Source organism: Motacilla alba, chromosome 7, assembly GCF_015832195.1.
Source record: "Motacilla alba alba isolate MOTALB_02 chromosome 7, Motacilla_alba_V1.0_pri, whole genome shotgun sequence".
NCBI classification, from domain to species: domain Eukaryota; kingdom Metazoa; phylum Chordata; class Aves; order Passeriformes; family Motacillidae; genus Motacilla; species Motacilla alba.
In genome coordinates this window covers 37,924,207-37,951,363 of record NC_052022.1, presented here as the reverse complement: position 1 = coordinate 37,951,363, position 27,157 = coordinate 37,924,207, and the positions used below count along the sequence as shown (strand labels likewise).

General features: G+C 47.5%; 1 protein-coding gene across 1 annotated transcript; it reads left to right on the top strand.

The window, feature by feature from the left end:
* Positions 1-550: 550 nt before the first annotated feature.
* NDUFA10 (NADH:ubiquinone oxidoreductase subunit A10) lies at positions 551-27,157 on the top strand. The gene is made up of 10 exons (XM_038142700.1): positions 551-707; positions 1,534-1,702; positions 2,138-2,353; positions 2,436-2,522; positions 3,468-3,589; positions 5,060-5,139; positions 8,223-8,277; positions 11,896-11,981; positions 17,119-17,227; positions 26,707-27,157. The coding sequence occupies exons 1-10, from the start codon at positions 606-608 to the stop codon at positions 26,773-26,775; spliced, it is 1,095 nt and encodes a 364-aa protein (XP_037998628.1). The 5' UTR covers positions 551-605; the 3' UTR covers positions 26,776-27,157.

Genomic DNA, 27,157 nt, shown 5'->3' with positions numbered 1-27,157 from the left:
TCGGCTGGGCCCGGTCCCGCGCACTGCCCGTTCCTATTCCGACTGCCATTCCCTAACCAGGCCGTTCCCTGTCCCACCTGCTCACTGATCCGGCTGTTCCTAGTCCCGCCTGCTGCCTGAGCCCTGTTCCTTGGCCAGGCTGTTCTCTGTCCCCGATGTCCCCAAGCCGGGCCGTTCCCGGTCCCGCCTGTCGCTGTCCCCGCTGTCCCTAAGCTAGGCCGTGGCCGGTCCCGCCTGTCGCTGTCCCCTCTGTCCCCGCTGTCCCCAAGCCGGGCCGTGGCCGGTCCCGCCTGTCGCTGTCCCCGCTGTCCCCAAGCCGGGCCGCGGCCGGTCCCGCCTGTCCCCAAGCTAGGCCGTTCCCGGTCCCGCCTGTCGCTGTCCCCGCTGTCCCCAAGCCGGGCCGTTCCCGGTCCCGCCTGTCGCTGTCCCCTCTGTCGCCGCTGTCCCGTCCCCGCTCCCGCCAGAGCCCACACGGGCCGTGGGCGCGGCCCTTTGCGCGGGGCACGGCCGTGGGCGTGGCCTCACGGCGCCTTCGTCACCGCTGTGCGCCGCCTCTGCTGCCCGACGTCATCGCCGCGCGCCGCCGCCCTCCGCCCGGCAGCGCCATGTCCTTGTGGGTGTCCCGGCTCGGCCGGGCCGCGGCCGCCCGGGGCCGGCGGGGCAGCTCCGGGCCGGGCAGCGCCGCGCTGGGCTCCGTCCTGCTGCGGGTGAGTGGAGGCGGCCGGGTAGGGCTGTGTCCGCAGCTCTGTCCTGCGGCGGGTGTGTGAGCAGAGACAGCCTGGGGCCGGGGATGCCTCTCCCCGGGGCTGGGCTGTTCCCTGGGAAGGGACGTTCCCAGCAGGGAGCTGGGAGAGGCGGCGAAATGCCAGGCAGAGCGGAGCAAATGCCGGAGAGCGGAGTGCAGTGAGCTTCGGCTGTGGGCAGTGGTGCTGCGAGGAAAGGAGTGTCAGATAGAAAGGAACGCCGCTGTGTTAGCGAGGTCGCTGCGCTGCTCAGGTTTGTGCAGTGTTTATCGCGGGCTGTGGGAGGCTCTGAGCAGGGCTCAGAAAGGCCGTGCCTTCAGCCCCATAGTCCAGGTGGGTCCCTCTTGCCTCCTCTCGAAAATCGTGGAATAGTTAAGGCTGGAAGAGGCATCCAAGGTTACCGAGTCCAAGCTTTTGCCGATTAAACCATATTGAAATGAAGCTGTAATTCTCCTTGGAGTGAATTTAGTGTTATTATATGCCCAAAACCACACAAAATACAAGCAAAAGTCTAATGTGGATTCTCTCTTGGGAGCTCTGGATGTGTTGTGTGTCTGGCCTTCAGACTGAAAGTTCTTCCATGTTTTCTGTCTCCTTAGCCTTTAATTTCATGAACAACTTCCCAGCCTAACCACTGCTGCAGCTGCTGAGATGATAGTGCTGAGGTTACTGAGTAAAAATTCCCTGTGATAGGTGCATAAGAGCGTGTCCTGTGTGCGTGCCTGAACAAACAGTGCTTTTAGCCAAACAATCCCTCCGAATCTGCTGATTCCCGTGGGTTTTCCTCCAGGCAAGAATCCACACCAGCCCTGAGCAGAGCCTGCAGTACGGGTGGCTGGCCTACATGTTGGGAGAAAGGACCAGCAAGAAGTTCACAGAGCACAGCAAAGTCTTCACAGTGGAGGGGAATCTGTCTTCTGGGAAGGGCAAGCTGGCCCAGCAGATAGCAGACAAGCTGGGTACGTGTCACTCTGGCTGCTCCCCTGGGAGCAGACGGAGCTTAATCGTGGCTCCCGTGCAGAGGAAGCTCACCAGAGCAGCAGCTCCTGACTGGGAGATGCTGGAGGGAGTAGGGGAGGGTCTGTGGGTGATGTTGGTGAGGTTTGGGATGGGGGTTTGGGTTGTGAGCGGAGCTTCAGTTCTGATGGAGCCTGTGTGCTCGCTGTGCTCCTGGAGAGCTTGGGTTTTCCACATGGGTGTGCTTGGAGCAGCTCAGCTCTCCCTGGGCAGGGGCAGAGCTCGGAGTTTGGGTTCCCTGCCCTCTGCCGTGGTGGGCAGAGGCGCTGGGGCTGTCTGGGAGCTGGGTGAGGAGCGGCTGTGTGCTCAGCAGCTGAAGAGGTGCTTGCTGCCAGTGAGCCAGCTCATTCCCGCCGTGGCTTCCTTCCCTTTCTCAGGAATGAAGTACTTCCCTGAGGCGGACATCCACTACCAGGACAGGCTCTCAGGGGATGGGGAGCTGCTGCCTGAGAAGTTCAATGGATTCTGCAGCCTGGAGAAGTTCTACACGGAGCCCAAGTCCCCCGACGGGCACTCGTACCGCCTGCAGTCCTGGCTCTTCGGCAGCCGCGTCCTGCAGTACGCCGACGCCCTGGAGCACCTGCTCAGCACAGGTTGGGGGTCGGGGAGTGGTTTGGGCTGGAAGGGACCTTGCAGCTCCTTCTGTTCCAACCCGGAGCCTGTTCTCCCTTGCAGGTCAAGGCGTGGTGCTGGAGCGCTCTCCCTACAGCGACTTCGTGTTCCTGGATGCCATGTTAAAGCAGGGATATGTGCACAAGAGATGTGAGTTCCTGCCGGCAGAGGGAAGCTGTTTGGCCGTAATCTTTAGGAAGTCTGGTTGCTAACTTTACTTTAAAAAAGAAAGTAAACATTCCTGCTTGTAAGGAGGGATTCCTTTAAATGTTCAGTGGTCAAGTGTTGCTGGGTGGAGCCAGCCTGGTCTCAGTGGCAGTGAGGGGACAGAGGATAAAGAGCATGAATTGAAACGTGAAACGTTTCATTTGTAAGGAAAAACCCTTTTTCCCCTGTGAAGGGAGTCAAAACCTGGAGCAAATCACCTGGGATCTCCCCCCTGGAGATGCTTAGAATGCTGTGGGTTGAGTTCTCAGCAGAGTGGTTAAACTGGGTGACTTGAGGATGTTCCTCCCAACCAGTGTGATTTGGTTTGGGGTTATGGGCACTGAGCTCCTGAGCTGTTGCTGCCTGCTCTTAGTAAATCTGTTCTTTTGGCTACTCCTGAGGTGGACGTAACTGTTTTCTTGACTGCCTCCTGTTTTTGCTGTTGGATTTGGGAGGTGTGTATTTGTTTTTTGCCCCCTGCTGTAAGTTACTGGATGGCTTTGAGAGCTGATTATAATGACCTGTGTCTGCATTGCTGAGGCAGCAAAGCCCAGCAACCCACAATGTAAAACAAAATCCCAGTTTGGATTGTACTGGAATCCTTAGGGGACAAACACCTTGATTAGAGCTACTGCTGCTTATTGTCTCTACATGGTGGAGGAAAAGCTGAGATTCCTGTAAACCTGAGTCAGGAATAAAGTCCCTCTTTGATACAACTGGGTTTAGAGTCTTAGATCTCAGTGCATGGGATTTCTCTGGAGATAGTTTTTCTCTAAACTTCCTGAATTCTGTTTGAGGAAAAGCATACCCTAAAGTTGCTCTGTGAGCCCAGAAGAAGGGACTGCAAATACAGACGTGGGGAATGCAGTTTATTTGTGTTTTACACAGGCCTTGATCACTACAATGAGGTCAAGGAGATCAGCGTTTCTGAGTTCCTGCCGCCTCACTTGGTCATTTATGTAGATGTGCCTGTCCCAGAGGTCCAGAAGAGGATTCAAGAGAGGGGCAAGGTAATTTGATTTCCGATTATTGCCTATTTATCTCTTACCTTTATTATTACTTGTCTCTCACGATTGCTGCCTGCTAATGTCTGTTGCAATCACACCTTGTGTGGGAGTCCTGTGGGGTTTGCTGCTGAATGCTGCATCTGAGGAGCTGCCTGCCCTCTGAGGTGTGAGATCTGTGTGGTGATGGTGACTCTGTGGGTATTCTTGTATGCTTGCTTAAAAAAAAAAAAAAAAAAAAAGCAAAAATCATCTTTGTGTGACTGCATCAATATGTCATCATTTGTGAAATGAGAAATTGTTTTAAGAGCAGGTGAATCTTTATACCTGGTTCTGTAGCTGCCACTTCAGGAGCCATGGGCAGGTGATGTGCTGCTTGCAATGCACTTAGAGATTATATATTTCTTATTCCTGAGTGCCTGGAGCCCAGCTGGGCTCCCTGGCTCCTGCTTCCCAGTTGACTGATTCCTCACACCTCTGCTGGGGTTCATGTGTGAGTCACCTGGGATCAGCAGCTTCACTTAACTCCCTGAAATCCAGCAAATCACTGCTGGATGACTGCATTACTGAGCTGGTCTTGGCTCAGGAAAGCTGTAGGGTGCTTTTGGGGAATGACTAATCTAAGTAAGATTTGTAATTTGGGGTTTTTTTTCCCCTCTTTCTTTGATACATAGATGTGCGTTTGTGTTTGCAGATGTGTTATGAGGATTCAAAGATGTTTGTCTTGCCTTGTTGAAAGGCTGTGGGAAATGCAGTTTAACTCTGCAAAACCTGATAGGTTAAAGGAAAGGTTTGATTTATTAGAAAAAATCCTCAGTTAAGAAATTGTATTGGGGGAGCCTGTGAGTTCTTAGCCCTTCTGAGCATGAAAATCAGTGGCATTTTTGAAACCTGTGGACAGAAATTGCTGTTGTAGCTTGTGATTTTTTGGGTCAGTGGCAGTGCTGAGCTCTGTAGGACTTGTTTGGGGAACACACGGTAGATCAGAGAAGTTCCTGGTGATTTGCAAATGTGACATTGAAAGTACACTGTGTGGAAGGCAAGCTACTTAACAGCAGGGGTGACAGCCATGAAATTTCACAGGAGTTTGGAGTGGCTGTTTGCCCATGCACTTGCCTGAAACTGTGGAAATCTGTGCAATTTTGGCCTCCTTATGGAAAAGGTGGACTCAGACAGTCTTCTCCTGTTTTCTGTGTGGCTGTTACAGCTCCCTGGAATGTGTAGTTAGCAGGGATGAATCAGTCTTGGATAGATGGGGGCTACTCTAGGTTTTTTCATGGTATGTAAGGAATTCCAAACACTCCAAATCACACTCTTAATTCCTTGAAACTTTCACTGATGTGCATGTGGTTCACTTGGATGTTTGGCTGCTTATCCCAGAGTGAGCCCTTGGCACGTGGTGGAGCAGACCTTGGAGTCTGTGCTGGTGGGAAAAGATGGAACGTTAATTCCACAGCTTTCTCTGTTTGTTTGTAGCCATATGAGAAAAAGGTGTCTCCTTCCTATCTCCAGAGCATTGAGGATGCTTACAAGAAGACCTTCCTACCAGCAATCAGGTTAGTAAAGCAAAATATTTTGCCTGTTAGGTCTTTGAGTAAAAATGTGTGCAAAGCTCAAAATCTCTGCCTGTATCAACAAATCATGTGAAAAAAATCCTCCTTGTGCTGCAGAGTACAGTATTGTGCTGTCGTGGAGGGGTGCTGCATTCACAGCGTGAGAACTGTGGGAGTGTAGTTAACTTCTGCCATCCCAGAAGGCTGATGCCAGTGCTGGACAATGAAAATGGGTGCAGGAGTGGTGTGCAGAATGCCACAGCTGTGGCTCCGTGTGTTTGCACAACCTGAGGAGAGAGTGATGCAATGCAAGCTTTTCTCAGGCCTTTTTGGAAGGCTTTAGGGCTTTTCTCTCCTCAAAAGGTCCATTCAGTTGTCACAGAATCCCATAATGGTTTGGGCTGGAGGGACCTTAAAGCTCATCCAGTACCACCCCTGCCATGGGCAGGGACACCTTCCACTGTCCCAGGCTGCTCCAAGCCCTCTAGGACCTGGCCTTGGACACTGCCAGGGATCCAGGGACAGCCCACAGCTTCTCTGGGCACCCTGTGCCAGGGCCTCAGTGCCCTGCCAGGGAACAATTCCTAATTCCCAATATCTCATCCATCTGGCAGTGGGAAGCCATTCCCTGTGTCCGTCTCTCACTGGGCTCCCCTGGCTCCCTCTAGCTGGGAAGCAGAAACATGTGCCCTGTAAACCTGGGATGAAACAGAGCTTGCCAGCTCTCCCAGTACTTACAAAAGAGCTCCAGGAAAATTAAAATTGTTCTAAAAATCTAAAAGCAGAATTACGGTCCCTCATAATTCTGGAAGGGAAACTCTCAAAGGGGATCAGATGAATTAACTGTGAAAGTTCTGGTGTGTGCAGGAGGCTGATGTAAATCAGAGTAGATTCCCAGGTGTTTTGTAGCCTGCCTGTGTCCCTCTGGTGCTTGCTCCATCTCCCCGGGTGGATCAGTGTGGTGGCTCTGCCAGCTACTGAAGTGAGTAACTCAATACTGAGCTTGTCACTCATGCAGGCAGGGCTTGTTGGTGTCACAGATGGTCAGTGGCCCCTCTGTGTGTCCCCACAGGCAGCACATGGCTCTTGCAAGGGGATGGGAAGCCTTGGGAATGTCATCCCCCTGGGGGCAAACTGCTGCAGTCACGGGTGGGGAGCAAGCTGCTGCTTGTTCTCTGGAGCAGATCGAGGTCCACGTGCACCTCGTGGCGTTCAGCCAGGCTGAATCCTGAATCCTGCTGTGCTTTCAGCTCCTTGCCCTCTGTGTGTACATGGTCAGTGCCCCTGTTAGGCAAACCCCCTCTGCTCGGCGTGCTGGCAGGGGATGGGCTCCCAGCAGCCTGTCACGCTGAGCTGCGTCTCTGTGCCCTGGCCGTGGGCGAGCTGGGAGCGTGTGAATCCTCTGTGCACCTCGGGGCCTCAGGGTGGCTCTGCTCTGGGTAAATGCAGAAGCCACAGCTGCCTTAACTCTTTGTTTGCTGGCAGGGCTGCAGGGGCTGTGTTCATGCCTAGCTGTTACCTCTTAGTCTGCCTAGTTTGATTCCCTGACTCCTGGCGATGCCCAAAGTCTGGTCCAAACAGGCTAAAAAGAGTTGTTACAGACTGCTAAGCAAACTCTTGCATGCTTTCCATGTTGAAGGTTGTTTGTTTGTTCCTTGAAAAGCAGGTTGTTGCTGGGCAAAACTCCTGTTATCTTGTGCTGTTTAACTGGAGCAGCCTGATGCTGCCTAAAGTGGTTTATAGTGGATTTTTTGCTTTAAAATGGATGCATTCTTTCTAGTTGACTTGTTAAAAATGTCTTTAATGTTTTTATTGGTAGTGGGATTTGTGAGCTGGGTGCTGTGGCAGGTACTGCCTGGTGATTTGGAGCAGTGTTTGGGTTCTGTTTGATTTCTCTCTTTTCCCAGAGCAGAGCCTTAAGATTGGTAATGTTCTCTTTTGTATCCAACACTGCTTCCGCTGAGCAGCTGTTTTCTCTTAAGGAAAGCTCTGATAATCTGCAGAGTCACTGAGCAGCTGTTTTCTCTTAATGAAGCCCTGATAATCTGCAGAGTCAAATCAAGAGATGGGATGAAGTGATTTGATGGGCATTGTTGAGGCAGTTGCTGGTGTCAGGCTCTGCTGGAGGCTGACCTCTCCCCTGGGCTGATGTTGAGGAGAATCTCTTACTCCAGGTACCTGCCCCATCCCTGGAAGTGTCCAAGGCCAGGTCCTACAGGACTTGGAGCAACCTGGTATGGGGGATGGTGTCCCTGCCCATGGCAGGAGGTGGAACAGGATGAGCTTTAAGGTCCTGTCCCACCCAAACCATTCTGGGATTCTGTGAATTTTTCTCCATGCTCCTAAACTTTGCTGTGTGATGTTTGATTTAATGTCCACATTGGGCAGCTATTCCAGGGCCTTCCAGGTTTTCCAGCTGGAAACAGCTATTGCTGAATGTGGCTGAACATGAGTAGTGTGAAAGGTTTGTGTAGGAACTCCTGTTGTGGCTCTGCTCTGCAAGTGCCTTTTCTCTGAAGGCAGCTGGCTGATTAAAAAACCAATCTTCTAACCAGGAAACATTACCTTTTAAAAATGTTTTTACACTTACAGATCACGCTGCCTGCATTTGTATTCATTCAGCTAGCTCAACCTGAGTAAATAGTGATAAATGAATGCATTCTTCTCTTGAGATGACTCACAGCTAGTCACGCACTTGGAAAAAAAGAAAATCTACCACAGTTTTGGGTTAGACTGAAAATTTCACTTATTTTCAGATAGATTGGGCAGTTGTAATAGGGGCAAGTATCCACATTAATTAAATGAAAACAAATTCACGTGTGTAGTTTTTAAATTTTTTTTTCAACTGAAGTTATGTAGATATCCAGGCGATTTGCCCTTTGAAAACAACTTTCCAGCAGCAAAGAAGCAGCTCACAGGTGCAACAGGAATTCTACTGCAATAGCTGGGAGCAGTCTAAAAAATTGCAATGATTCTGGTTCGGTGTTAAAGCCTTTTAACTTAATTTCTGTTCCTTTTGGCGTGGGGCGGGGGAGGATGGGTAGAGCAGTTTTATCAGGGGAATTCAATTTCTGTGTTCTTTGCAGCGAGAGCAGTGAAGTTCTGCAGTACACAGCAGCTGCAGCTGAGGATGTGGAGAAGGTAAGTTTTGCTTTTCTGGGAGTAAGTTTAAAAGATTTCCCTTAGTTCAGTGAACTTTCCCCCTCATGGAGGGTTATTAGCAGGGTAACAGAAGCCTTTTGCTTGACCATTATTAACTTTCCTCTCTAGCTGCTGTTCCTGAGGGAAAGAGCACCAAGGTTTTTGAGACTCTGGCCAGGTTTTGGGCCCATTTCAGTTCTAGGGGTAGATGTCTGTTAATAACAGTAACATGATGTTAACTGGATAATAACAATCCTACATGGAAGCTTGCCAAGGAAGCATCCCCACTTGGGAGGAGGGAGAGGAGACTTGCACATGGACTGTCTCCAAGGGCTTTTTGGGTCTTCGTCCTAATGAGGTAAAATTTTTACCCTACTTTTGCACAGCCCAAACTCCCTCTCCTCCTATGTTAGGTGCCGTGGGATTTTGGCAGAGAGCTGAGTAATGTATACATATGCGTGGTAGCCTGTACCTCATTAAGCTTATTAGCATATTCAGAACATGCATTTTAATATTTAACTGCCCCTTAACCAGACTAAAATTACATTTTTGCCTGAGGTGTCCTTCAACATTCTGGTTATATGAGTGTGTGAAGCAGAAAATATTGATAAGGACTTCCCTGATCCTAAAATTAACACTCCACTTTCCCCCATAGGTGCACTGCTGCTGGTCTCTAGGCCTTTTGGTTCCCTTGATAAGAACAGGGTTTTGTGCCACATTCTGGGTCCTCTGCTGTTGTGGATGGATTTTCGGGTGTTCCTGCACTTGATAATAAAGGTTATCATTAATAACCAGCAGACCTGTGGGACAGTGTGGGTTTATACCCCTAAAGAGGGCTGGTGGCTTCAGTGTGACAGCAGATAATAAACAGAAAAAAATGCACAAAAAATCAGGCTGAAATGAACAAAAAAAGCTGAGGTTGTGATGTGAATATAGAGAATCTAGAGCAATTAATTGGTTTTTTCTGGATAACAACATAGAAGCAAGGATAGGAGTTGAGGGCTGTGGTGTTTCAAGATGGGTACTTGGTGAATTAAAGGAAGGTTGGGATGGGGGTTAAATGCCTGTTTTTTCCCTTTTGTCCTTCTCTCTGGACACATCTCCAAGTGGTCAGAATAAAGCAGGTTGTTTCCTCCTGAGATTTTTTTTTGTAGTAAACCCCATTGCTAGAGATTTGATTTTAATCCTTTAAATCAGGGTTTAAAATCAGTCTAAAGCTCTTATTGTTCAAGGAGCTACTCTCCTGAGCTCAGCAGTCTTGTCATTGCTCTAAATAGGGTCATCAGATGCACCAGTGGAGTTCTTAATTTGCTTGGACAAATCTGGACTAGGGGAAGGATTATTATTTGGAAGTATAATGCCACAGAATGATTAAGGTTGGAAAAGACCCTGTAAGATTATCCAGCCCATGATGTTGTCATTGTCATTGTCGGGTGTTGGTGGTAGATTCTGATACTTTGAAGAATTCTGTTGTTTTTTTCCCCTTTTTCTGTTCAGATTCAGTTTCCCTTTGGGGTGACACAGAAGAAATTTGGAAATAAGGGTTGGCAGGAGGGCTTTGGCTTCAGACTCAGACACTGGAAAATAACTTGTTGGAATAGAATTTAATTTGATTTTAATAATTTTTTGCAAATGCATCATGTTTAATTTTGGCTTCTAAGGTGTGTGTTTACACAGGTGTATCCTCTTGACAGAGAGAAGTGTTCATAAGCCCACTCAAATCTGTTTGCTTAGGGGTTTGGGAGCTGAATTTTTTTAATAGTTTAATAACTTTTGGTTTGCTCAGAGCACACATACACAGCTTGGAAACGATTTTTTAAGTGTCCTAAAGAGGTCAGTTGGGGTTTCCTGTTGTAATTAACTTTGGTTGTGGTGGATGAAGGGGTAATGAGTGCTGAAATAAGCTTCATTAGGATGTTTCACACTTGTTTAGCTTGAGGGTAAAACTGGGAATACGAAGTTAGCTGTATGTTTGATTTCTTTTAAAGCCTTGGATATTTGCTGATAATTCCTGGGGGGGGTGCCAGGGCATTCCTTATAAATTGAGAAGTTGTTCTTCTGTCCTGGTTGGGAAACGGATGCCATTGTTAAGGAGCTGCTGGGAGAGAGATCTTCTGATGTGATGATAACAGTGAGCAAAACTAATTTGAATACAGAGTCCTTTCCCCCTGAGGCATATTGTGAGCCCATTGTAGCAACTCTAATTATTGCTGCTACCAGCTTCAGAGTTTCCAAAGGTTTGCTGTGGAGTGGAGAAGGAATTGCCTTTGTTCAGCTTGTCAATTAAATAATTCAAAGAAATTATGGCTGTTTGAACTAACTTAACTTACACCTCTTGTCCTCGTATCTTGGAGTTATGTTGCAGCAGTTTGTGCCTCAAAAGTGTTTATTCACTCCTGTCCAAGTAATTATTTCTTACCATGAAAATTCTGATAAGAGTGGATCTTTATAGTTGAAGCTACTTTGTAATAGCACTTGGTTATCATTTTTTTAGTGGTAATAGCTGGGATTTAGTGTTTGCAGGGAATAATTACAGTGCATTTAACGTAAAGAATTCAAGGATTTTCTGTTTATCGTTCTGTCACTTCATTGCTGACATGTGCTCGCCTGACAATGGGTTGACAATGCGCCGTGAGGAATTTGGTCATGACCTCAGCTTTGTCCTTTCCCCATGGAAAAGGTCTCTAGAAAGGGAAGTTTGGAGCTGTAACAATCCACTCCTTCCCAGGTTGCTCCAAGGTGCTGTCTCCATCTCATCAGGCACCTGAAGTGCATCTTCCTGACACTAGGGCTGAGGTTTCCCTCAGCTCCAGGCAGCCAGGTGTGATAAGCAATTACCTCCTGGAGCAGCAAAGATCTGTTTTCTAGTGGAGCCAGGCTGTAAGTGAAGCTCAAACCAGGGATTGATAAGTTTGGGGATGCTGAAGGAATGATTTGCTGAGCTGGCATTGCTTATTTGAAGGGCTCTGAGCTGTGAGTGTTACTTTTCCTTTCATGCATGGGTGGGTCCTGGTGGCTGGTGAAATCCTAAGCCCTTGGACTCACGGCTGCAGCTCCTGCAGGCCTGAGCTTTCCAGCCTGAAATGTGCCTTTGTTTCTGTGCTGTGAACCACACAGCACTGAGGCATTGCCATGCCTGCTCCCCTGCCTGTCTCAGAGAATGCGTTACTGAGCCTCTCTGGGAATAAAACCGACTAAACTCTATTTTTGGAACAAAAAGGAGTTAAATTTGACTTACCTCTCTTTCCTCCTCATTCTCCCTCAGGGGGTGAGGTTGTACCTTCTTGGCTTTTCAGCCCCAGTTGCAGGTTAAGGAAGAATGTCTTGGATCTGGTAAGAATTTGGCAACAATGCCCCTCTCAGCTAGCTCATGCCCTGCCATCCAAAGCTGAAAGCACAGGATGCTAGGAGATCCCCCACGTGTGTGCCCAGTGCTCCAGGCAGGGCCACAGCCTCCAGAAGTAGAACTGGGAGATGATCATGTTATCTCTAGGCATTTGCCTTGTTACTACAGCTTTAGCAGTGAAGCCTTTCTCATTTGTTTGATAACCTGTTTTGATTATTTCCTTGATTTTTGGACCGAAGGACCCCTTGGTGAGCTTTCTTTTCTGATTCCAGGTAATTGAAGACATCGAGTACCTGAAGTTTGACAAGGGGCCATGGGTGGAGCAAGATGATGTTTCTTTCCATCATTTGAGACTTTAGTAAGTGTCATGTCATCCAGCCACTGAGCAGTCAAATCCCAGGGAAAATGGTCGATGCTATGAGTTTTTAAGAGTGGGGTTGTATTTTGTAACATTGCTGCTTGGCACTGGATTGTGGTGTAGCATTTTTGCTGCTGATTGTTGAGGCGAGAGGCTCCAGACAAGTTTAAGAGTGGTTTTTGTCAAAGATCCTTGTCTGCCCAGTGGGAAGAGATCAGACTCAGGCACTGGAAAATAACTTGTTGGAATAGAATTTAATTTGATTTTAATAATTCTTTGCAAATGCATAATGTTTAATTTGTTTTTATAAAATATAAAGGTATTTATAAAGAATATAGCTGCACTTGTAAAGCTGTTAATACCAGAAGTGAGACAGGCTCCCCATTTTGCTGCAACTTCATCTTCATATTGAATATGCAAGTGGAAATTTCAGTATAGTTAAATTTTTAAAACAAAATGTAAGAGTTATATTATTTTCATTATTTCCTGGTCATCTCACAGGTTAATAGAAACACAGATTTTTAAATTGAGTATGTGCCCTTAAGTTTGTGTCTTTGTGACAGGCATCAGAGAAGCAAGTTAAACGTTTTTTTGCTGAGTTGTGATATTTCTTGCATTTTCTTTTTCTCTGCTGTTACTTTAAATACCTCCTAAAAATAGAGATCATGCTCCTATTGTATGGTTTTTCTATCAAGGAGTGAAGATCGATTGCAGAAGAGCAGTGCTGGGTGGTGTCTGAGAGGAACAAGTCATGATTTGGGTGCATTTTATGTGCCAAAGATGAGGTTTCTTTGTGTAGTAATTGGAGGATAACATTTGGTGACTTTGGCCCTAAAAAATGATCATAATCAGACTTCCTTTGAAAGAGGAAAAAAGTTGCTTATTTTCCTGTAGCTCTGCACTACTAGTGCAGGTATTAGGAAAAAATTATTAATTGTGATGAGTTGGAGGAAGTTGAAGGAAGCCTTGCAATTAGAGAAGTGTGTTAAGATACTGTATGAAAATTCTATTTCACAGTTTTAGAAGGGAATAAATTGCTTTAAGGACTCAATTTTTCATTGAACCTTGGAGGGGGGTGAGTCTCCTGCACAAGGCTCTTGTCACTGTAGCTAATAAGAAATTATTTATTCTTTTGGCAAAAACGTGGGGTTGTTTGAAGATCCTAGAATTCAATAAGCTTCTTATTTAAGCCACAGAATCATAAAATATCCTGCGTGGAAGGGCCCTACATTGAGCATTGAGCCCAGCTCCTGAGGTTTGCTTTTGAATCTTTTTTTTGTGCGGGGCCGTCAGAGCATGGATAAAGGGGTGACAACACATCCTGTGCCAATCTTGAGCTCGTGCTTTGCTCAGCTGAGTGAGGGAATCCTGGGCAATGTCTTGGGCAGCCTGGGAAGAGACTTTTTTTAAAAGTGTGTGTTTGGACATGCTCTTTCCCCAGGGTAACCCCAGAAAGGCAAGGGAGCGTGCTGCAGGTCAGCCGTGTTGGAATTGCATGCTGGATTCAATGCCCAGCCCAGGTGTGAGTCCATGACCCCTAAAGGTGATGCTTTTCTCCCTTGTTCCAATGCCCAGGTAGCAGGGAGCCCGTGGTCCCCACAGATGGGCAGGTGTCCCGTGCCAGTGTGAATTGCTCCTTTGGACAGTGGTTTTCCTGCAGGGTCCGGGTGCGGGCACAGGCTGCCCTCTCCTGGGTGTTCCTGGCAGCCTCCAACAGCCATTTAGGATCGTTTAGGTTGGAAAAGCCCTCTGAGATCATGGAGTTCACCATTCTCCCAGCACGAGAGCCCATGTCCCCAAGTGCCACACCCACATGGCTCTGGAACACTTCCAAGGACGCTGATTCCACTGCTGCCTGTTCCAATGCCTGACCACCCTTCCAATGAGGAACTTTCCCCTGATGTCTGATCCAAGTTCTGCCCTGCTTCGTTTTCCATCTGCAGTTGCTTCCTTTGCTGACCTCCCAGCTCGTGGGGCTGTCAGCCCTGCTGTTCTCTTCCCCCCTCAGCCTGTACCAGTGTGTCTGGGGGACCGGGATGGGTGAGCAGGGCTGAGGAGAACTTGGTATTGCACGTGTATAGGCTCTAATGCATGGAAACCCCAGCAGGGCCTCTGAGTGGTGAATGCAGCTAACCAAGCTGGTGAGCCCAACCCATGGGCAATCAGTTGCACAATGATCTCTTATCTGCCTGCCTCCCCTTTAGTGCTCTCCCTTGCCCTGGCAGCGTGGTTGTGGGGTCTTGGTAAAAGGTTAAAAAGGGCTGTATTTGTGGCTTGGAAGCTGGAGGTGTCTTCCAGAGGGTGTTCTTCACATCTTCCCTTCCTCTCCAGCTGTCTAGTCCAACAGAAACCATTCTGGCTTTTTAAATGTCTCAGGGAGCTCCTCTGCTGCCACTGCACTGTCTCAGGCTTGTTTTTATCTGGGCCCTTCCCAGTGACATTTGTCTGTTTACACGTATGCAAAATAAATGGGTTTGGGAGGAGGAGCTGCAGGCTGGGTGGCCTTGCCTGTGTTATTTATCACTTGCTGTGCTTGTTGCCTCAGACAACTGCCCAGCTCAATCTGATCTGTCCCTGCAGCTCCTTCAGAACCTGGCAGTGAGGGACAGAGAGCCTGTAGCTCTGCTTCCCAGTGTGGCTTTGCCTAGCAAAGGGAAGAAGTGTCCCTGTTTAAATGTCTGATTGCAAACAGCAGGGCTAGAGGGGCTGGCAAGAGGTGTGTTGGACCTGGCTTTGAAACTTCTCTCATGGAGACTCCAAAAGTCTCATGAACTATTAACTGTAAAACTTCTGGTACTTGAAGCTATTTTCTTTAGCACCTTGGTTCTCTCTTCACCATAAAATCATAGAGTCCCAGAATGGTTTGGGTTGAAAGGGACCTTAAAGCCCATCTCATCCCTCCCCTTGCCATGGGCAGGGACACCTTCCACTATCCCAGGCTGCTCCAAGCCCTATCCACCCCATCTTTTTGCTGCAGTTGAAACACTTATTTTGTGATTTCTTCTTTGCAGTGGCATTCCTAGATTTAAAGAGCTGTTGTTGCACCTTCTCCCCTTTTCTTGCAGACCTGCTTTTTTGTGGAAATTTTTTGTTGTTCTTGGTGTTGATGTTGAGTGTTTGCTTACCAAGGGAGTGGCTGTGCCTCACCTTGGCCATGCCATATCTGTTCTGCCTGGCTAAATGAGGGAATTGGAGTCCCTTTGGCAGAAGGAGGAATATTAATTTCCTCTATCAACACAGAACTTATCTGGAATGGTTTTGTGATGTTGGCTTTTAGGCCAGTGAATGCTTCTAGGTGTCTCTTGTCACTTGAGTTTTTGTGACAGTGCAAACATCAGGTGTTGAGAAATCAAGCCCAGGCTATGCAAACTCAGGTGGTTTTTGTTGGGTTGCCTGGTTTATTTATTTTTTTCTAACCAGTTTCCTTCCCTTACCCCACCTTGCACCTTTGGCAAGGTGCTGCATGCTGAGAGCTCCTTCAGGAAAGTCTGGTAAAGGGTCAGAAAAGAACAAATAATGATTATTTCTGCCGGGGGAGAGAAATAAAACAAAAGAAACATAAAAGGTGTCTGTAAGTGCTTCCTGCTGAGCAGGGAATTAGTCCTGGCAAGTGACTGTGGTTTCGTGGTTAGACGTTGTTGTGGCAGGTGTTTTTGGGTGTGCTTTTGCTTAGTATTCCAAATTATTTCTGAAGGTGCAGAGAACATGGAGAAGCCATCAGTAGCTTTCATTATTTTCTTGTGCAAAGAAGTTTTGGGAGCAGCAAGTTTGTCATTTGGCCCTTGAATTTAATTGTGCCTGGGAATTGTCCTTTCCAAATGGCCACTTGGCTGAGATTCGGTAAGGAGTGGATTCACTGCAGAGTGGATGACCACAAAACCTTATTTCTGTGTGAGATGTTATGCTTTATATCTACCTGGACTCCCCTTTGTGCCTTCCAGCATGTGAAATACACATTTAATATTGTTGAAGTTTAATATTGTCGTAGTTTATAGGAAGTGTCTTTGGTGTTGATCCTGATCTTGGAAAAGGGCGTTTATCCTCACCTTCTTCCATCTGAACTTCGACTGGATTATTGTATTTCCTTACAAATCTGTCTGTAGTGGGATAGTTTACAGAGTGAATATCAGGGTATGTTACCAAACATTGTTGGAACTCTTCACTGCTGGGAGGAAAGGTCCCAAAATTTATGATTTGGGGGTAAAAATAATTGCTCGAAGATGATAAACTTTGCTTTGCTCAGGGCATGGGCTTGATGTGCATGTCAGTATTTGCTGAGAAATGTAATTCTCTGAAAATAACCCATTTTGCAGAGTTTCTGGTGTTGGATTTAGGGTTTGGTCAGTGCTGACTGGAAAGAGATGTGTTTTTGCCAGCCACGTGCAGGTGGCACTGTTGGCCCGTGGATAACCACAGGCAGCAGGAGGCTTTCTAGCAGTTTCTCAGGCATTTTAAATTTGGGATATCTGAAGTGCTGGTGCTGTGTAGAGTGGTGGATTTTGAGATCCATCAATGGAGCTGCTGCAGCTTCCTCCAGGTATTCCAAGGCAGGATGGTGGAGGCACTGTCTCCTTCCAGACCCTCTCACTGTCTCAGTACTGGTCCATTTAGGACGGGAATTTAGCAAGGTAGTGTGTGGCATTCAGTAAAAAAACATTGGTTTTTACACTGCTTTTATAGAAAGCAAAGAAGCCAGAGGGGATTCATGGAGGAATGATGCAGCATCTCCAAGGAGGATGAACCTGGGAGGGGAAATGGAGAAGCAGGAAGTTGGAGCAGGAGCAAACTGGAGGCAAGGATGAGGGGCAATACATCACAGATTTGTAAGGAGAAGGATAAATGTTTGGAAAACAGCCCAAATCTTTGGAAGCTTTATTTAACAGAAGAGTAGCTCTTTAACCATAGAATGATGATAATGCATCTTAGAATGGTTTGGGTTGGCAGGGTCCTTAAAGCCCTGGCAGTCCACCCCCTGCCATGGGCAGGGACACCTTCCACTGGATCAGGTTGCTCCATCCCACCTCCATCCAGCTTGGCTTGGAATATTTCCAGTGATGGGGCAGCCACAGCTTCTCCAGGTACAATACGTGGCTGTTGCTGGGTCAGGGTGTGAACTAAGTGCTCCTTTTCCCCTCAGTGTGCAGGACAAGGCTGGAGTGCTGGATTCCGTGTCCATCCCGCGCTTCATCCCCGAGATCACCATCGGCGGCACTGAGTATGACAAGATCTATTACGAGTACCGGGCGGTGAGTGCTGCTGGGGACACGGCCAGGGGGCTCCTCTCTGCTGGGGATGGCTGGGGACGTGGCCAGGGGACTCCTCTCTGCTGGGGACACAGCCAGGGGACGCAGCTTAGGGTGCTCCTCACCGCTGGGGACGCCCTGCCTGCCACCCTCCTGCCCATCGCTACCGGGAACTTGTGCATTTTGCCCAAATCCCCACCTTTTTTGAAGTCTAGCTTCCCCCCCAAGGGGAGTAATGAAGCAAATGGTTTGTTTCATAAGCTGATTTTTTTTTTACAGTCTTTAGATGTGGACTAAAGGATAAATGGTTTGCATTTGTTTCTGTTTCTTGTGCCCTGATGAGTCTGTGACCTCTGAAATCTAAGAGTCCCTTAAGTCAAACAAGAAAATTGGAAACCCATGGCGACTCCTTATCAAATGCTGAGGGAGGGGGTGTTTTTTTAGAGGAGGAATGAATGCTGCCTCACTTCCCTAAAGTGCTGTTGCTTTAAATAGAGTGTTTCTGCACGTGGGCACACATCCAAAGCCTGTTGTGCCCAGTGCTCTCATACACCTCATGCAGGCTCCCACACAGGGTTTTAATTAGCTCCTGCCTTGCTGCTTCTGGAGACAGCAGCTTCCAATCCCCCCAGAGCTCTGCCCTTGTGCTGCTCAGTGGTTCCCTGGCATGGGGTCCTCTCCCCCCACACAGGGCTTGCCTAAGGCTCAGGTATTGGAAAAGCTCATTGGAGAAGTTTTGGAACTGATGATAATTTATGCCGAGTGGCCAGAATTACAGGTGAGCCTCTTTTCCAGTTGGGTTGAAATCTTCTCTGCTGCTGCATCTTATTATTTTCCAAGCAATCCTGAAGACAAAGGGAGGAATATATAATATAAATTGTTAGAAGTCATGATTTGCATAATCCAAACCCTATAATTTTTCTTTTCCGGGTAGTATACAGCCTCTTACTGAGATTAAAATGTAAGCTACAGATTTATGGACTTGTTTGGAAACTGATCCACCTATGTTTTCTTCTGGAATAGACAGAATATTCCAATAATTTGATCCTCCTCAGCTGGCTGTGTAGTAGAGAGGCTCCTGGGTTCACACTGTTCTGCCTCATTTGAGATGTGACCTTTGTAGCTTGTAAAAGGGGCTAAAGCTAAAGGTTAAAGTAGCAGAAAGCATCTGAGGTTATCTAATGGATTTGAAAACTCCCTGGTCCAGCTGAGAAATTGCTCTCAGAATTTCCTCCGCCTTGCTGTCACATTCTTAAATCCAAAACTTCAAGCTCGGGCTCAGGATTTTTGGAGCCCTTCCCTCCAAGAGCCGCCTGTGCTGTGCAGCACAGATTTGAGCAGGATCTGCTGCATGACTTGTCTCTAGCACACAGCATCCATCTGCACTGCCTGTGCCTTTCTTCCCCGAGATGAGAGGGCTTTTTTTGGGCTGAGATGTCCCTTTGCCGTAGAGCTGGGAATTACTGAGGCTGCCTGACACACAGCTAGATGTGACCTCGGTGCTGTTTGCTGAGAGCCTGGGGTGAGACTTCTGAAAGCCTTTTTTCCTCTGGCTGTACAGCAGCACATGCCTCTCCGTGCTGGCAGGAAACTGAGAATGTCCTGGCTCATCCAGTAACTGGCTGCCAGGAGGAATTTGTGACGTGCCTTGCAGATGTAGCAAAGGGATGCTTAGGAGTGGGAATATGGGTACCTGGGAAGGAAAGCTGTGCTCTTGGATGGCTCTGCTCCGTGCCAGTTAGTTGACAGCTGAAGAGCTGAAGCTGAGCAAAAAAAAAAAACCACATTGCCAAAATATAATCTCCCTTCTGCAGCCTTGTTTGTAGGCCCCGATTCAGGAAAGTGCTGTGGAAAGTGATAATGTCCTTTGGAATCAGGAGGAGTTGCTTGTTTCAGGAAGTATTCTGTTAAATTTAGGCTGCATTAATACTCATTTTCTCTCTTCTAAATGCTTGGATACTTGTAATAGTGGTACGGGGGGTGTACAGGGATGGTGCACAATGCAAAAGATGCTGAGTTTTCCTGTTTTCCATCAACTACTGGAAGGGGAAGCACAAAGCCTGCCCCACCTGCTGTTTTATGTTCTGAGGATTGCATTCTTTGTGCTGAAACTTTGAAGATCTGGGGTTTTTTTTTTTACCTTCCAACTTTGTTTAGCAAATGAAGGGCTGAATTTTTTTTTCTCAGGCAAGGCTCCTGTGCAGAGGTGAATTGAGCAAGAGGCCAACCAGCCCAGGCACAGAGAGCAGATGAGCTTCCAGACACACAGATTTGGGCTGGCAGGTTGTTGGGTCTGTAAAGAGGGAATCACAGGCCCCTGCCTTGCCCATGGCTGTGCAGGGATAGTCACGGCTGTGCTGCCACTTTGGCATTTGAAGATAAAGGGTCTAGGCTCACTTGTAAGTAAAAGTTTAGGCTGACTTGTAAGTAAAGGCTTAATTATGGGATAATTACAGAAGTTTAACTTTTCCTGGTGGGAAATGCCTGCTTTTAAAGTTGGTGTAATGATGTTTACCACATAAATACAATGATTTGCATAGGGGATTTTTTCTCCCTGTAACTACTCATAAATACTTGATCTCTCCAATAGGCAGCAAAGTGCTGTGCTTTTCAGAGCTCCATGCACACAATTCATGCTGCCTAATAATGGTGGTTTTCAGGGAGTTACAAATTCCAGGTAGAAGCTGGGTTTTGTTCAAAATATTCATTAGAAGCAACGAAGAAGGAGGAGGAAGGAACACTTTTCAGAGTTCAAGATTTTAGTATGTGTGCTTTTCCACAAAATAATGAGATGGCCACATACAGTTCTGAATACTCAAAAGTCACTTTTTTTTTTTTTTCATATGTCCTCTAAATTTCTTCTGTAAGGGCTCTTTTCATGTGTGAGGAGGTGGCTTTCTGCAGCCTTCTTATACCACGAAGTCCTCTGGCAGGGTCCAGCAGCTCTGCTCAGGCATTCAGAAACTTCTAAGGATGCTCTTCTGGCAAGGGAAAAGCAACCTTTCAGTGAGGTTCTGTAGATCAGAGATAAGCACATTCATTCTTCAGGGAAGCAACATTATTTTAGGAACTGTCAGGCTAGTAAAGGCTTGACTACCCTTTTTTTCCCCTTAACAACTGCTGTATCTCTCTGCCTTTCTTCCAAGTGCACACAATCCCCAGGGATAATGCTCCAAACTCCGTGTGCGCCCTGTGAAGCTGGAGAGCCGGAGCACTTAGGCAGATGTGTTTGCAGTGAAGATGAAAACAAATGGCTCTGTTTAATGGAATCAGTGTACTTAAATAATGTGCTGATGTACTTCACACTCCTGCTGCATCTCCTGGAGTGGGGAAAACGGCGTCTTTGACGTACGTGTGCTTTTCTGTCTGCATAAAAGTGCAGCTGTTTGCTGGAATGTGGAGAATCAAAGAATCACAGAATGCTTTGAGTTGAAAGGGACTTCAAAACTCATCTCATTCCCACCCCCTGCCATGGGCAGGGACACCTTCCACTATCCCAGATTGCTCCAAGCCCCATCCAGCCTGGCCTTAGACACTTCCAGAGATCCAGGGGCAGCCACAGCTTCTCTGGGCACCCTGTGCCAGGGCCTCAGCACCCTCACAGGGGAGGATTTCTTCCCAATATCCTATCTAACCCTGTCCTCTGGCAGTGTGAGAGGATTCCTCCTTGTCCTATGCCACGGAAAGGTAAGACAAGGCTCTCATTTAAATTCCCTCCCTGTTTTCCTTGGTGGAAGACTGCTTTTGGAATAAAGGGATGCTGAACATGAGGCAAGGAAAGCTCGAGCAGATCGAAGTCCTGGCTGCTGCTGTGAGGTGCAATCCAGCTCCTTCCACAGCAGCTGCACAGCTCAGCTGCCTTGCCTAACTTCATCTTTGTGCCCTGCTCCTCATCCTCCTCCCTCCTGCCCCGGGACTTGGGAATGTGTGGCTGGCAGGGCTCTGCAGTCCTGTGTAGCAGCAAGCAGAGAAGAGGGAGCCAGGATGGAGGGGAGGGGAATCCCACACTCTTTTCCCAGGCTTTTCATCATTCTTTTCCATGAGCATGCAGCCTTAGGAGGGAAAATCCTCCAGTGTTTGCCATGCCTCCAGGTTGGAGGTGGTTGCAGGGCAGTAGCTTTGAGTGGTGGAGGGTGACCCTGCAGCATGAGTCAGCTCTGTCCCACAACCCAGCACTGAGAGTGCTGGAAGAGCTTGTGTTTGCAATGGGAAACCACAGCCAGCCCCAAAGGGAGAGCTCCAGGGAAGGCTCTCCAGGTTTGAGGGGCCCAAGAGCTGCTCTGGCCCTTTTTGGCAGCTGTGGGACTGAAGGTGGCTGCTGGCAGGCACAGGGTTAGCAGGGCCCTTGGCTCCCCATCTCTGCTCAGAGTGCAGGGACCTCGTCACATAAAAAATCTCCTGAAAGAGCTACAAAGGGAATACTTGAGCTCTCAGAAAGCCAGGGTCTGGATCAACAGCAGGATCAACTCTTGCCTTTGCTAGGACCAGGGAGCTTAGGATATCTTTCCTTCTCCATGTTTGCGATTGTTGCCATAGCTGCTGCCTTTGATAGAACCTTCTGTTTTCTCTCTCCTGCCATTTTTTTCTTGGCTTGATGAAGCTTTCATTCTTTTTAGGATCAAGATCTCCTTTCCTAGTTCTGTTTTAAAGGAGGTGTTTGACAACTGTAATGCCCAGCCCTAATCTGCTCTTGAATCCAGGAAGGAATGAAAACAGACACACAATAAATTGGAAGAGGCTTCATTTAAGGTTTTTTTTTTTTTTTTTTTTTTTTTTTTTGCTTTATCTCTGCAGAAATATTTTTAGCCCTTTCTAAAGTACCAAAATGTTGTCTAGCTAGGTATCAGTAAGACCAAAAGAACCTGAAGGATAACAAAAACCTGGGAATGAGAGAGCTGTTGCTCAAGGATACCGGGATCTGCTCCTTTTCCCAGCTTCCCACTTCTCCTCTGCTCTCACCAATCCTGTCCATATGGGGAGAGTGTGAGAGCATCCCCTGTTTAGGAACAGGCAGCTTTTCCATCCTGCTTGCCCTGAAAAGTATCATGGACAGTTGGCAGGGATATCTATCCCAGAAACAGTAGGAAAGGGGCCTGACAGACCTTGTAACTGTCTCAAATCTTGGGTTTGGTGGTTGTGTCTGTTTTATTTTAGGTGATGGCCCCTGCTGTCCCAGGCACTGGGTGCCTCTGTGAATCAAAAAGACGGTCAAATCTCATCTGGCATTAAAGTAATCAATTTTCAACTTGATAGTCTGTTCCTGTGAAAGGAAACACTTTTTTATGTGGGAGCACATCCCCCTTTCCCAAACTCCTCTCAACCCCATACCTGTGGAGAGATGGGATCCCCAGGGTAGATCTCTATTAAATTAAAATTAATTGGAATATAATTTAATAGAGGGGTAGCATCTCCGTGGATCTTGCACTGTGAAGTAGAGTCATTTTGAGGTGTTTAACTGTGCTGTGTGGCTTGGATTAGTTCCTTGGCTTTTCCCTGCACTCTCTAGTGGATAACTGATCCTCTTATGGGCACTTCTCTTTCCAAAGCATTTTTATTGTCTGTTTTTTTAGTGAATGAATGAAGGGCAGAACAGCAGTCATTGAACAGTTCCAGCAAACTGGAATTGTTTTAGCCTCAATTCAGCAAAACTTTTGGGTGCTCTTGTTTTTTTGGGCTACGATGGATGTTAACAGGATTGAAGGTTTTATTTGAGTGAGGGATGGCAGGAGTGAGGCTGTAACAAACATCTGCGCCAGGCCCTTGGGAACCAAGCCGTGCACACCTCAGATGTGTGTTTGGAGGGGAAATTGTTCCCCTTCCTTGCTTTAACTGCTGCTCTGGAGCTCAGGATCAGTGGTGTTGGAGAAGATCATTGGGTCCAGCTTAAAGCCAGCAGTGCCAAGGCCACCACTACCCCATGTCCCCAGGTGCCACATCCGCATGGCTTTTAAATCCCTCTAGGGATGGGGACTCCTGGGCAGCCTGTGCCAAGGCTGACAGCCCTTTCCATGAAGAATTTTTTCTCTAATACCCTATTTCAAGGTCCCCTGATGCATTTTGAGGCTGTTTCCTCTTGTCACTTGCGAGGAGAGACTTGACCCCACCTGGCTACAGCCTCCTTTTGTGTAGCTGCAGAGAGGATCCAAAGGAGGAATAATAAGAAGTGGTCAGGAACCAAACCCTCCCAGAATCCAGCCAATATCTGCAGCTCCATGTTCCTAGATTCTCTCAGATTTTAGCTGTGTGCCTACAACACTGTCAGCCCTTTGGAAGAGAGGATTTCTCCTGTAGGAAGCAGTCATCTGCTCCCAGCAGTGATGGCAGGGGCTGTTATTGTGGCTGTTCTAAACAGCCTCGGGATATTGATGAATGAGCCCGGGCTCCCAGAGCAATGACTCTGCTTTTAAGTGCTCTTTGGTCAGTGCTGCTCCAAGCAGGCTATTTATAGAGCTCCTGGAGCTGTGGAGCCCAGCCATCAGCACAGAGCAGTGCAGGAATAGAAGGCAATAATGGTAATTCTGTTTGTTCCCCAAAGGCCGGAAAACAAGGCAGGCTCCTCAACAACCTTTGCAGGTGGTTAGAGCTCTCCAGAGCTCTACCTGCACGTGCCTGATGTGGAATGATCTGGAGCAAGCAGCTGGCTGGAGCTGCTTGTTGCTCTTCCACAGCCTCTGCTGCTTTATAGGGCTTTTCATCATGTTTATAGTTTTGACAGGCACTTCTGTGGCAGGTTCTTAATTTAACTGATGAGATGGTCTTGTTTTCATCTCTTTTCCTAATGCTCTTTTAAAGTTGAGCAGTTTGATGCCTTTGAGCTGGCTCTACCTTTGGGTTCAGCTCATTTCAGGAGTTCTGCGCTCTGTGTGGTGGATTTTATCCCATCCCTCTGGAAACAATCCTCACTGCCAGCTTTTGGGCTCTGTGGAGTGTAATGCAGCAGGCCAAGGCTTCATTCTCACTCAAGTTTCCATGGAGTGGAAAAATCTGTTCCTTGGTGACCTGGCAGGAGCTCAGCCTTGCTTCCTGCTGCAGGGATGTGGGGGAGCTCTTGGGGCTGCCAGGTGGGACCTCTGTGATCATAAAACTGTGGAATGGGTTGGGTTGGAAGGGACCTTAAATCTCAGCTCCCCTGCCATGGACAGGGACACCTTCCACCACCATCCCAGGGTGCTCCAACCTGGCCTGGGACACTTCCAGGGAACTTGTACTGCAAGAGAAGGGGAATATTCAGTCCCTGTCTGTTGTCTCAGCTGCTGGCAAGTCCACAGAGCTTTTTCCTATCTCCTTTCCATCATCTCTTGCAGCCAGGCTGCCCAGCCTAGACAAACCCAGCAGCCTCAGGGCTGCTCCCTGATTTCCATCCCTGCCCTTGTCCTGGCCAAGAGCAGCCTGGGAATTTCAGCCGGGTGCAGTTTGGAACACCAGCCTACCCAGAACCAGCACATCTTACTCCTTGCCCTGTGTCCCCACATCTTCCCTGGTGCTCCTACCACTCCTCTCTGCAGAATCCTGCCCTGTTCCAACCGTGCAGCTCCTTTATTGCAGTCACAGCTGGAAAATGTGGGATTTAAAGAGCAGAGTTTGGCAAAGTGGCCTGCGTCACTTGTGCACAGAGCAGCAAATCCCATCCTCTGGCTTCCAAGGTAATATGGGAATTGTTTACTCTACTTCCCTCTTCCCTTTTTTTCTTTTTTTTTTTTTTCCTTCTTTTTGGCTGTTTTGAAAGCTTAGCTGTCACAAATCCCCAAACTCTCCTGCCTTTGCCAAGGCCCACTGTGAATGAAGGAGTTATGGATGGATACTTGTAACACTTGCTTTGATGTCTTGCATGTCTTTAACCAAAGGCACACAGGGAATTTGTTATGGACAATGAATTTGAATTCTGTTGGGGTTGATACTGTAGCTTTTTAAAGAGGGCAGATGTATCCAGAAACAAAACTGTAAACTGCTGTATTTTCCCAGAGATCTCCTGTTGCTTTAATAATCTGCTTATCTGGGAATCTCTTCAAGAATCAAAGGGCCAATTATGTGCTGCCCAGAGTGGACCAGGGAGAGCTGTTTTTGTGTCACAGGCTAGTCACAGGAGGTCTCATGTCCTCCCTGGCTCACTGCTGGAAATCCGTGGGGCAGAGGTAGTAATAATTTATTTTCATCTCCCATCTCCTCTTTGCTCAGTGGGGGGAACTCTCAACGGACTGTGTGATTTCTGCAGATGTTTAGACAAGACATTAATTGAAAAACCTCAGCAAAACTGCTCACAAATGGTTTGTGAAAGGCAGGGTGGGGAGTGTCTTGTGGAGGAGGTCAGATCTTCTGTCAGCTTGATTTTTAGGGAAAGAAGTGTCTTGTTTTTTGACATTCAAGTGAATATAAACACAGTTCTCCTTCCTCAAAACAACAGGCTTCATCTTTTATTAAATAGTTCATTTTTGTGGCCTGAGTACAGATTTTATCACGACTGCATCTTGCTTCTCTCTGCAGGGGCAGCTCTCCCCAACAGGATCCTCTTACATGTTTTTTTGGAAAGGAAAAATCCTCAGGACAAGTCTGGGGTCTTGTGTGAAACCAGTGTTTGTTTGGAGACAGAGCAGATGATCTGTGCTTAATTATTTGGAGAGGCTGCCAGCAGATAGCTTATTTTTAAAGGAAGAGTTTTATTACAGCATCTTTGCTGGCTTCAGCCTTTCTCACCAAACTCATTGGCTTTTTTTTCTGGTGCTTTGCTTCTCTGGTCCAGTATTGGAGCTTGGAGGTGTTCTGTTCCATTTCTTTTTGGCTCCTGGAGGTAGGAATGGATGTTCTGGAGGTGCATTCTGCTTTTGGAACCAGGATCTCACCATCTCTGTCATTCCAGGTCATGGTCAGTACCTTCCAAAGGGCACTGCTTCAGTACTGAGACTCACAGGCTGCTGCTTAGGTCCCAGGGTCCTTGAAATTTGGGTACAGGCTTCAAAAATCTTTGGGTTTTTCCATCAAAAAGTGGTTCCTGACTTTGCTAATGAAGGCAGGCAGATACTGTTTTTGCTTTAATGAAGATAAGTTCAGCTCTTGAAGGCTAAATCTGCAGCTTCATTTGAACAGTTTAATTTAACATGGTAATTAACTCAGTATCTCATGCATGAAGTATTTCATATCTTTAATAATGTGTGTGCCTATTTTGGAATGGCATTCAGTTCCTCTCCTCCATGATGCAGTTAGGGGAGCCGTCTCACTCGGGCTGGGAGGAGCTGGATGAATCCAGGTGGAATGTGATGCTGAGATCATTGGCCTCATTTTCATACACATGTAATGGTTTTTGTATAGTGGTTTTTGCAGTCCTTCCTTCAGCTGCACAGCTCAGTCTTTTCTGAGAGCCTGATTTTTCTCTAAGTTTTATCATTACAGTGTAAAAAGAGTATTTCATGTTCTGTAGATCCCACGAGGCACTTCAGAACTTTGAGGGGAGTGACCAGAGTTCTGACTGAGCTTTCTGCTTTCTTTAGCTCCCTGGGCGCAAGTACAAGCCAGGCTACAACGCTGACGTTGGGGACAAGTGGATCTGGCTGAAATGAAATCCTTTCCTGCTGGAGCCCTGGCCAGGATGGACCACAGGACCTGAGGGAAGAGGAGCCACGTTCAGTGCACCTGCTCCACATCACTTGTGCAGCACCAAGGAAACGCTGCTTAAATCATTTCCCATCCCCAGCAGAAGGGAGTAGACTCCCAGAAGGAAAACCACTTTATTCTGGTTTGTTTTTCCCTGAGGAACTCAGGGATGTTGGATAGTCAGTATGGGATAGCCAAGTGAGCTGGGGCAGGCTCAACACCAGAGCTGAATTTTCTCTTCCTCAAGACTGTGACACATTATTATCCAGGATTAGTGTTGTTCTGCTGATTCAAGAGAAATTAAACCTGTACCCTCCTGGCTCTCACAAAGTTAATTTCTTGTTCTCT